This window comes from Diadema antillarum, unplaced genomic scaffold (genome assembly GCF_040938485.1).
Source record: "Diadema antillarum isolate AM-2024a unplaced genomic scaffold, OU_Dant_1.0 scf00000055, whole genome shotgun sequence".
In the NCBI taxonomy this organism is placed as follows: domain Eukaryota; kingdom Metazoa; phylum Echinodermata; class Echinoidea; order Diadematoida; family Diadematidae; genus Diadema; species Diadema antillarum.
The window spans coordinates 1072942-1085000 of NW_027270944.1; the positions used below are offsets into that span (position 1 = coordinate 1072942).

The 12059-nt window shown below is 36.5% G+C and overlaps 1 protein-coding gene across 1 annotated transcript; it reads right to left on the minus strand.

Moving 5' to 3' along the window:
• Positions 1-325: 325 nt before the first annotated feature.
• LOC139715811 (uncharacterized) lies at positions 326-1639 on the minus strand. Its single transcript, XM_071627350.1, has 2 exons — positions 1374-1639; positions 326-996 (listed from the first exon to the last, which is right to left on the minus strand). The coding sequence occupies exons 1-2, from the start codon at positions 1637-1639 to the stop codon at positions 345-347; spliced, it is 918 nt and encodes a 305-aa protein (XP_071483451.1). The 3' UTR covers positions 326-344.
• Between the last annotated feature and the right edge of the window lie 10420 nt (positions 1640-12059).

A 12059-nucleotide genomic window follows, 5' to 3' on the forward strand; every position in this document is an offset into this window, starting at 1 on the left:
ATTTGTGGATTTGCTTGTCATCTTCATAAGATTTAAAGTTATCATATCCAATGGTTACACATGAGTATTGACACATTCTCTTCAGGGAAATTCATAAGGCATACAATGATATCGGTTTCCTAATCAATCACATTGACTAAGAAACCGATATCTTATATACGGATATCATAACCGATGTTTTAAATTGAATGCACATTCAACAGAGGATAATCTGACATGAAATTTTATTTCAGAGAAGACGTTAAGTTTGATAAAAGCCTACATAGTGGGAACTGTACGACCATTATGATTATTTGTGTGTGTCCATTTTCAGCATTCAAGGGGCTGCCTCAGGATTGTACATGTCACAGCTTAAGTTTGCTCTCGGCCATCTCATTATAGAACTTCATGACTTTATCTGCACATCGGCGAACGTCACGTGTCAACTTATTGGGGTCAGGCTTCCTGCTAGGTGGAAAGAACTCGCTGCTCCTCATCGCTGAACCATAGAAGTTAACCACGTCGAGAACAAGGTTATCCCCAGCCGCTTTCCATGACTTGAGAGATTCTGTGGAAGCCTCCCATTTCAGGAGTGACTCGGTGTAAGGGAGTCCTACCTTGTCGCAATACGCTTTCAAGTATTCTGCCGGCTTGGTCAGGAGATCATCAGCATCGATCACGATCGGATCGCTATCGATATTTTCTTTGACATACTTCCAGAGGTCGTAGAGCTCCTCCACGTAGCATCCAGATGGGAATAAAATGTCATCGCGTTCGACATCGTATGTCTGTTCGTTGGCAGATTCGTCTTTCAGAAGACCAAGCTCAGTAAACTGCGCAAACATAGCTTTTCGATAGGAGCTGATAGAGCGAATGGGATCGCGAATGAGAAAGGTATATTTGAACCCACTGGGAAGGTACTTTCGTGTGTCGTCACTGGCCACGCCTGACGCCATATCCTTGACAAACACATATTTACTCTGTGTACTCTCAAGTGTCTCTTTCATGGTAGAATACCTATAACAATGAAAAAATCGAGATCATGTTCTAAATTAGTGAGTGACAGAGATTTCAAGTATCAAGTCAAAAGGCATATGACTTTTTTATTCAGGACGTAATTACTTCCGTTTGTTGTAAACTGGCTGCACGTTTGCATATACAGAAAAATGTTACGTTACAATAAACAGTGGTAGATATGAAGACAGGTTTATAGAGGATAAAGAGGGAAATTAAGTAGCAAAAATGTATATCAAGTAAATGTATAGGAAAGACTGTGGTGTCGGTTTTATTTGAAAATTGTCTCCGAAGACCCACAGAATTCTTTGAGATTGTCCACTCACTAGCGTGAAACATTTTGAAAGACATATAGATACATAGTTGTATAGTCAACTCACGCAAGACGTGATGATTCCATTTTCGATCTGGCGATCCCTCCGAGCAGTTCGGCAGCTTTTCCCAGCACTTCCTCATTTCCCTTATAAACCAGAGGTAAGTCTTCTCCGTGCGACTTCTTGTATACCCTGCCAGCGAGGTTGCAGTATAGAAAAGGTTCGAAATAAATCTCCATTTCTGGGATGGCACTCAGACATTTGGCGAACGCCGATGAAATGACTCTCGGAACGCACCAAAGAAAGATTTTCGATCCGTCAGTAGCCGACATTTTGGTTTCTTCTCGAGGAACTCGCACACAAAGCTTTCCAATGGCAAAAAAAAAATTAATGTAAAGCGCTGTGTAATGAGAAAGCGTTCAGCTTTGAAATGTGATTCCGCCCCGTTTGAGCTTTGACAGTAGGAGGCAACTGCTTGATCTTTGTGACCTGTAGAACGTGAACCTATGAAACGTTGGGGAACATGTCTGGATACACACTAACACATCAGAAAGATTATGAGTACATACATGTACATGCCACGCCTGAATGATCCGATGTTTTAGCACGCACTATAGATGATAACAAGTTCAAGTTTTATCATTAGCGATGCACGTCACGAGTCCTGCCATCTGTATGTACGTAGGTCTAATCTCGAGAAATTATCACAGTCTAAAGGTACGTGACTGATGTGCTGATACCCAGTTATTGTTTACATGTTACCAAGAAGAGAAATGTAATTAGTGACTATTTGTATCGCTAAAGATGAAAATAACCATATGGTTTGTTTAGATGTGCGTGTAGTCAGCTATAGGAAACATGCCTTGTAAAAGACAAACCTTTGTTACCAATAGGCATACTGATAAGTAGCTTGAAATGGTACTTCTACACTCATTTATCGCGAGGCTGTTTGATGGTTGTTTACATATATCGAATTAATTCAGTCTCAAAATTTATTCGTCTTAACCATTTGATTTTGTGTATAGAGAGATGACACCACACCTTGGAAATGTTGGAGATTGTTAAAAAGAAAGTTCTTATAGTAGTTTAAGGAATATTAAGAGAAAATGTCATTAACAACGTGGAATGTCTATATTTAGTTCAAATATCTATTTTATTCAACTATCTTTTAGCTTGTTTTTTCGTTAGATACTAATGACAAAAAAAAAAAACGTGTTCCAAAAACAATGTAAACAAATTACAATAAAAATGTTGATTGTGTCAGAACAAGTGCGATGGCAGGATGTTTATTTTGGGCTGGTTAAGTTTTTAATCCTAGCATAAGGCCTATATAGTTCGTGTAATTTCGTTTATTGTACAATGTAATGTCAATATTATGCAAGTGCATATATATCTGTCGAAAAAGCTTGACATTTGGCAACTTAATTTATACAGCCCCATTATTCCAAGATTACATTTTTTTTGTTTCGTTACGTTTGTTGGCGTGTTTCTTATTCTATTGATTTACACCTGTCAAAAGAGGATTTTAGTTGATGTCTTTTCTTGTCCACTGTGATACAACCGAAAGAAAATGCCTGCTCGTTGCTCTAATCGATAGCATACATGCCAACAGTTTGATCTGAGAACGAGATAAAATCCAGGCGAGGGAGCAAGATGGCCAACCGGAGGTAGATTTGGGAGGTGAAGGGGGCTTGCCCACCTCCAAGAGCTGGGGATACTGTATATCAAATTTGAGAACTGAAATGGCTCACTCCTAGACTATCATTTCAATGACCATCAATATGACGAGACTGCTAGATGAATTTAGACATCAGTCATAATAATTTATTGTAACAGTCATGTAAGACCAAATGACTCAATAATATGTCCTCATTCAGGATGACAAACAACACGGCTGTATGACAGTTTGCCTAGTTGCTTACACTGGCTTAGGGGGCAAATCATACGGTTTTAGTCTTGTAAGCACAATTGTGTTTTAAGGCGGTGAGATAGCTCAGCCAGAAGCACGTCTGCCTCACGATCCAAAGGACCCGGGTTCGATTCCCGAGTCGATCACACTGAGCAACATTGTGTGTATCATAACAGTCTCCTCTAGTAAGAAGCAATAAAACAATCTGTCCCTCGGATATGACATAAAATGAAGGTCCCATATGTGGGAGAGTCACAACTCGTGCACTCATGCACTCGTGCAGGGTATTTCACCCGGTGAAATGCTCCCGCCTAACAACCAACTGGAACCCGCGGAAGACCAGCCAGTGCATAGCTGAATATGGGCCATCCAGCCATCTTCTCAGATGGAAGTGAAATATATAAACAAATAAACAAACAAACAGACAAACAAACACGAAATTGCTCAAGAAGGTGATGTAACCATTCTGCCGAGTGAGATAAGGACAACCCAAATGGTTTCTTCTGAACACGTATTAAATGTGTTGAAAAGTTGCCTGTGATTCACTCGCGGGTAAATGGTGTACATAAACATTTCCACGTTAAAAGCATCGTACCGGGTAAATATGTACACTATGTTTGAATGATTCAATGTTTTCTGCTAGGCTTATTCATTTCTAGTGGGGAAGAAAAAACTGCAGAAAAAAAGAATTGTCGCTTCATGGGAAACATTAAGGGTCACAATAGGGGAGCGAAGATCTCGCTTTGTATTACAGTGGATGTCAAATATTGAGGTGGGTGGGAAGTACAAACACAAAGACTGGCGCTCCAAGGTGCAGACATACACATATTTGCTATTCTCGTCTTTATGCGAACGAGATATGTGAAAAGCATTCAAAGTTCAAATTCATTTCCATTCGACATAAAATCATCAAACAATTCATACAATGAAAACACATAGATACAAATATATGATTATCAAAAGAAATATACACACATACACAAAACAACAACAAGAACAAGAGCCGATGCGTAAATTCATGTGAATGGGGGGTCAACAGAGAAGAGCAATAAGCCTTGTAAATCGCTGACCCCTAGAAAACATAAATAATGTGTAAAATATATCGGGAGTATAGAAACGAAACTAAGGAGGAAAAGAAAAGGACAGGACTGAAGAACAAATCAAAAGACATATATAAGTGCAATTAAAGTAATCATTCTGAATGAGAATATGAATTCAGGAGTAAAAATTTATAATTCCTTTTAAAACTATTCAAAGACGGTTTCATTTTTAAATCAAATGGTATTTCGGTCCATATTAATGGACCTTTATAAAAAACTGTATTCTTAGAAACATTTGTTCTCACATGACATAAATGATAATCATTAGCACGACGGGTGTTATAAGCATAAACATTACTATTCAATAAAAATTTGGAAGAAATATTACAGGGCAATAAACCTTTTGAACACATATACATAAAAATTGCAAGATTATATCTATTAATATCATATACACTTAAAAGCTTCAAATGAAAAAATAAAGGTGAAGTGTGAGCATTAAAAGATACATTAGAAATTATTCGAATAGCTTTTTTCTGTAATACAAACAATTTTTTCATACAAAAATCATTTCCATTGGACCAGGCCACATTGCAATAATTGATATGGGAAATAAATAAAGTATGGTATAACATAATCAGAATATATCTAGGGAAATGCCTCAGATGATAAAAAATACCAATACCTTTGGCAATACGATTGCACACGACACCAATATGTTCATGCCATGAGAGCTTGTCATCTATATACACTCCTAAAAACTTTACACAAGACAAACGAGAAATTGTTTGACCATTAAAATACAAAACAGCATTCATATCAAATTTTCTCTTTCCAAATACCATAAACTGAGTTTTACTTACATTTATTACCAATTTATTATTAATCAACCAATTACTCAAACAAATCAATTCATGATTAAATAAATCCACTAAATAACTAAAATTATTATGTGACATGAACACACTGGTGTCTTCTGCAAATAAGATAAACTGTAAAATTTTACTTGAACAAACAATATCATTAATATAAATCAGAAATAACAATGGACCGAGAATGGAACCTTGTGGCACTCCACAACGAATGCATTTATACGAAGACTTATGATTGTCAATTGTTACAAACTGAAATCGCTTAGACAAATAATCTTTAAATAATCTTAACAAAACTCCGCGAATACCATAATTTTCTAATATATTCAACAAAATTGAATGATCAAGAGTGTCAAAAGCTTTGCTTAAATCAAGAAACAAACCAATAGTATACTGTTTCAAATCAATTGCTGTTGTAACTTTATGTATCAAATCAAGAAGAGCTGTAGAAGTGGAGTGTCCCGAACGGAATCCGTACTGACTGTTTGATAAGAGATTGCATGAAATGAAAAAAGTGTATAGTCGTTTATATAGATATTTTTCAAATACTTTGGAAAATAACGGCAGAACAGATATCGGACGATAATTCACCAAATTAGAAATATCACCACTTTTAAAAACAGGAATTACCTTTGCAATCTTCAGTTGATCCGGAAATATGCCATTGGAAATGCACAAATTAAATATATCACATAAAGGAGAACAGATTACATGAATCACTCTTTTCACAACATCAACAGCTATATCATCATAACCTACACTGGTTCCACTCTTTAAATCATTCACAATATCAATAATTTCTTTACATGTTATTGGAGAAAAATATGCCGTTTTATCATTTCTTATCAATTGTGAACTATAATCATAATTTAAATATTGCACATTGTTTGTAAGATTAAAACCAATATCAACAAAATAATCATTAAATCTTTCAACCATATCATCTTTATTAGTAATTGATGCACCATCAATATCAATTTTCATAATATTTTGTTTTTTAGATTTCACACCTAATGCATCATTAATAACTTTCCATGTTAACTTTATGTCTCCTTTTTAACCATCAAATTTCTTTTTATAATATTCACGTTTCACTTTCTTTAATTCATTTGTTACTTTATTTCTAAATTTCTTATAAACTTTTTTCCTATATTCAGTAGGATTATTCATATATTTCTTATATAATCTCCATTTTTTCCTTATCATTTTCATCAAATTCTTATCAATCCATGATTTATTTTTTCTATATTTTACTTTGATTTCACACAAAGGAAAACATCTGTGATACAAACATCTAAATTTCGTTATAAACTCATCATAACAACAATAAGGATCCAATGACTTAAAATTCCAATCAATACTTTCCAAATTACGACAAAACTGTACAATATTCATTTCATTTATTTGTCTTTTCCAGGAAACACACCTTTTTTCTTTAATTTCATCATAAGAAACACAGAATACAGGAAAATGATCACTGATATCAGCCAAAATAAGTCCACAAAATATATTTCTGATATTGTTTGTAAATATATTATCTAATAAAGTTGCAGATTTTGGAGTCACACGGGTTGGATAATGAATAAGTGGATACAGAGAATATGTTGCACATACATTCACAAAATCATTAGCATATGAACAAAAAGAAACATTCATTAAATTTATATTAAAATCACCAACCAAATATATTATTTTATTTTCCCTATTTACAATGTTCAAAACAGAAGAAACTTCATCTATAAAAAAATTGCACAGATTGATTAGGTGGCCTGTAAAAAACACCCAACACTACGTTCTTATTAACAGTATTTTCTATCTCAATGAATAAACTTTCGCAGTGTTCATTACTCACACTCAAATCTTCTCTATGTTTATATATTAATCCATCCCGTACAAAAACTCCCACGCCGCCACCTCTTTTACCAACTCTATTATTATACACAAAATCATAACCTTGAATATTACACATATGGGCGTCATTCTTCAACCAAGTTTCAGTGACTCCTAAAATAGAAAAAGAAAGATTCAAACACTGCGATAAAGCACTCAAACCATCAAAGTTTCTAGTTATACTTCGGCAATTAATATGCAAAACAGAAAAATTATTACAACTCAGAGAATGTTTGGAAACCTTGTCATTGAATTCATCAGGTAAATAAAAAGACTGATCAATCTCCATAAATTCTTCATTACCATTAATGGGCGACAGAACTTGTGATATTGTACTTAGATTTAACCTATCTATTGCACTTTGATATACATTACGTAAAGACATGGCAAAGAAAGGAGAGAGAGAGAGAGAGAGAGATGAAACAGCAAAAAGAAACAAAAAAGTAGCTTATATCTGACACATACGCACACAGGTGCGCAACACATAAAATCACAATTTATACCTTAAGTTAACAAAAAAACCTTGACAAATTGTATCATCCGGATGCCATCAATTACGAATACAAGCAAAAAAGATCAGTTACCATGGGAATTATGTTACGTGTTTAAATCAGACAGAGATGATATGAACTTCTTTTTTCCTGTGGACTTCAGGAGGGCTATGACACGCCCATCATTCGACCACACTGCACTAACTTTGTCTTTCATTTTGGAGGTTGCCGCCAGAAGTTCTGCGTTCTGCTTGGTGAGGTCCTCAACTATCACCCTCCCAGTGCCCTTCAGCTTGCGCTTGTTTTTCATCATTGCTTGCTTGCATTTATTCGAAGTGAACTTCACGATGATTGCACGGGGGCGGGCGGTAGTTGATCGTGTGGCGTCCGCATACGATTGACCACTATGTGCGTGCGCATCCTGATCACCTTTGCGAGAGACGCGATGAGACCTGTCGATGTCGGCTGGTGTGATATCGATGCCAATGCTTTTCGCGACTTCACAGGCAATGTCATCCGTGTTCTCGTTCGGAGACTCTTTGATGCCTAGCAAGCGAATGTTATTCCTGCGTGAGTATTGTTCCATATTGTGGACATCGCGGCATACACGCTTGAGATCCTCTCTGGTCCGCTCGACCGAATCGGCTACCATGCGAACCTCGTGAAGCTTGGCGTCCACTGAGACTTCCAAGTCGTGCATGCGAGCTAGCTGCTCTTCGATCATGCTGGATACATGTGAAAGATTGATTTCATGCTTTTTCATGATTTTTTCAATCGCTCTCTCTACAGCACACTCAACGATGCGGTCAATGTGCTTCAGAAGATCGGTATTTTTTAGCAGGTGGTCGATTTGAGCCATTTTAGGAGATTTGGGGGGCACGGGGGTAGGCGCATTGTTTGGTGTCTCCATGGTAACATTGCTGGCAGAATCTGCTGAAAGGGGAATGTCAGATGGTGTTGATGGTGATGGCCTAGATCTAAGGTTGGGCGTAATAAACAAAGGCTGTACTTGAGCGCTGCAGAGCAGTATATGACGATGTAAGAAAATGGAGGCCAGTACAGTACACCATAATTATAGACGTAGATGCAGTAGGCATACGGCGAGGATAGATTGATATCTATCAATTCGTTTTCATCAGTCAACCGTGCATTCATATTTCCCCGCCAGTCTGGTATAGGCCTTACTCGTTTACATTGCCATTGCCACAGACTTTTAATTAATCACTACTACTAAAACATTGATCAATTCAGTGCTTATTTACGTCGATATAGGGTAATTTGTCAATCAGTTGCAATGAAAAAATCTCGAAGGAAGAATTTCATGAATTTGAATCTAAAAGTTTGTTTGTTTGTTTGTTTGTATAGTGCAACAGAGTAGTCAGGAACAGCAACCTAGCAAAATGCATACAGCAATGAAAAAAAAAAGTCAATCAAAATAGCGATTCAAAATCATGCAACTCATGAACTCAACTTGAGTCAGGTATGGTTTGACGTGTGTAGATTGAAAGCACAAATGAGATATAGAGGTTAGGCAAGAAACAAGTCCTTTCCATCCTCCCTCGTCGAAGTAATGACACAATCACCCGACATTCATGACCCCTACACGGTAGCGATGAATACTGATGTCAAGTTTGATATTACAAGTAGCTCATTGATATTATATTTCATAGTTGATCAAACACACAATGGCAACATTGAAGGTCTGATAATTTCATTTTGATAGCAACATAGAACTACATTGTATATTCCATCTACCAATGAAATTTACAATGGAAAGTTGCATACGCCATGCCATGCAAACATCAACATGTTTTGGTGTAATTTTTCAGGGATAACAGAAATACCGGGCATAACAGACGAAACACGAAGCAAAACAGAATTTTACAGACTCGCAACTGCGCCCCCTACGGACAATCCCACGGTCATCTAGCGAAGTGATACTCCGGTCTTCTCAAATTTCCACTCGTCTATATCTACATGTACCTCTGCCACAAACCCCCTTCTTAAACAGTTTCTTTTCAGAACTCCCTTTACAACAGTCTCGTCTTCTCCACATTAGTTAATGAAGTAGAACCTAAATATCACCATCACGCCTTTTATCATGCAATAAAAGCGTCTCGGGCTGACCGTCATTCCCAGTTGGTGAAACAATTATCTTGTCTTACTACACTGTTATTGATTGGCACATCCAAACAAATATCCAAACTTTCTTTTGATGGGATATCGGATGGAAGTTCTGTCATGAAGTCATCTTCCATTGTTAGGAATATTGGAGTGTGTTTTGACACGCATCTGAACATGGAAGCACACATCACAAATGTGTGTAAATCATCATACCATATGATATATAACCTTAGACGTATCAGGAAATATTTTGATGAGAACAGTATGAAAATGATTGTCCAAGCATGCATTCTTAGTAAATTGGATAACTGTAACGGGTTATTATATGGACTCCCTGATTCTCAAGTTGGGCGCCTGCAGTGAGCCCAGAACTCCTGTGCAAGGCTTATTTGTAACAAACTTAGGTTTTCAAGGATTACTCCTCTTCTGAAAGATTTACACTGGCTTCCGATTCGTAAACGAATATTGTTAAAGATTTTGTTGATTGTGTATAAGTCACTTATCGGTCAATCCCCCAGTTACATATCCGAATTATTAGTGTTTAAATCTCATCGACATACTCATAATTTGCGCAGTTCTAAGGACACTTTTCTTTTGCAGATTCCAACACGTAAAACAAAAGTAACTTTGGGAGACAGAGCATTTGCCTGTGCAGCTCCCAAACTCTGGAATGATCTACCATTGGAAGTCCGGAAATCCCCAACAGTAGCAGTCTTTAAATCACGACTCAAAACACATCTTTTCATTTAACATCAGAAGCTTTTGCAGCGCAGAAGAATATATGTCTATAGGTTTTGCGCTTTATAAATTGATATATTATCACACTGGCAAACACAACACAAGTGGCAGCATAAATGGTATCTAAAGTTATATAAGTTTCAATATGATTCAAAGAATTCCTTGTGATATTCATATCTCTACTGATGTAGATTGTCGAAAGTCGGTCCTTTTTATAAATTCATTTCTCTCCTCTTCTTCTTCTTCACACAAAGTTTTTTTTTTAATGTCATTGTTGTTGGTATAACAAGCTGCCCATATTACTGTCTCTCGTGTAATTGAGGTTGTCTTAGCCTGTCCTATTGTCATGTATCTAAATTTCTACAACATTATTTAGATAATTATTTCCCTCTTGTTATGGAGAACTTATGTACCCCTTGGTGAAAGACAATCATCATGCCTGAAGAGGGCTTTCAAAACTAATTCTGATGCTACTTCCCCAATTCTTTTCCCCCAATTTTACTTACTTGCTTTCATCGTTTTCATTGTTATGCTGTCGACAACCACGATAACAGTGTTTTAAAATGTTCAAATACCTGTACCTGAGCTACCATATGGCAATAAAATGTCTGTTGATACGCATTCGTGAAAAAAATCCATTAATTACCTTCTTATAATCTTATTACGGAAGGGAGGGAAATCCGGATGGCACAACAATATGTCACATATTTCTATAGGCGAACATATCACCACCACCAGTGATATCCACAAACTTTATTCTCCCCTCGCCTCACGCGGCATCGTCCCAGTCTCGTCTGGATCCATCTTTTTTTTCAATGTGGTTCAACAGGCTACACCCACTTCGTACAAACGCATATTCATGACAATCTGTTAAAATATCCTGCACGTATAATCACACTCTTCTGGCCCCTGAATGTAGATAGGTGCCCACACGCTCGTGTTTCAATCTTAATCTAAATATTCATGATAAAAATTCTCTTCTCTGATACCAAGCACAATTCAAAGTTCTCTTTCCATGGAGGTACAGTACATCGATTTGACATGCTAAACATTAACGCAGCATTAGGTATCAATATTCGTTGATCATCTTTCAAACTCTGTTTTAAGTAGGCATAATGAGCCCTGTACATATTAATAACAAAATCTCTTAATTTTTCCTGTCCACTCATTAGAATTCACGCTACATGATCTATTATGTTGCAAATAACCATAATCCTCCTTTTATCTTTTTCCCTGTCTTCTTTTACTTTTTATCTGCTATTCTAACGGGTTAACCCTTTGACGGCGAATCCAGCGCATACTCGGGCAGGTGTCTATGGGAAATGTATGTTGTAGCAAAGTCAGTCTGTCTTTAACGGGTTTGTTCTTTTGCTGTAGACGGTTTTTTAACTGTATCATATTGAGTTTTATGAGTTAACCTTTATGCAAAGACACTGAAAACACCCCTGATACTGACTTTAACATTTTTCGTAACAGTATTGAAATTATTCAAAAGTTCGTTTATCTGAAAATGGAAAAAAAGTTTTTGTGTTTCATTTGTATCTGTTTTTCCCTCTTTGTTTCATATTAGCAGATTGTGTATTTAGAAAATGACAAACTCAACTCAACTGTACAATTAAAAAAAGAAAAAGGAAAAAGAAAAATGACATGGGTTTCGAACTGTATTCTGGGACAAGTTAGAAACAAAG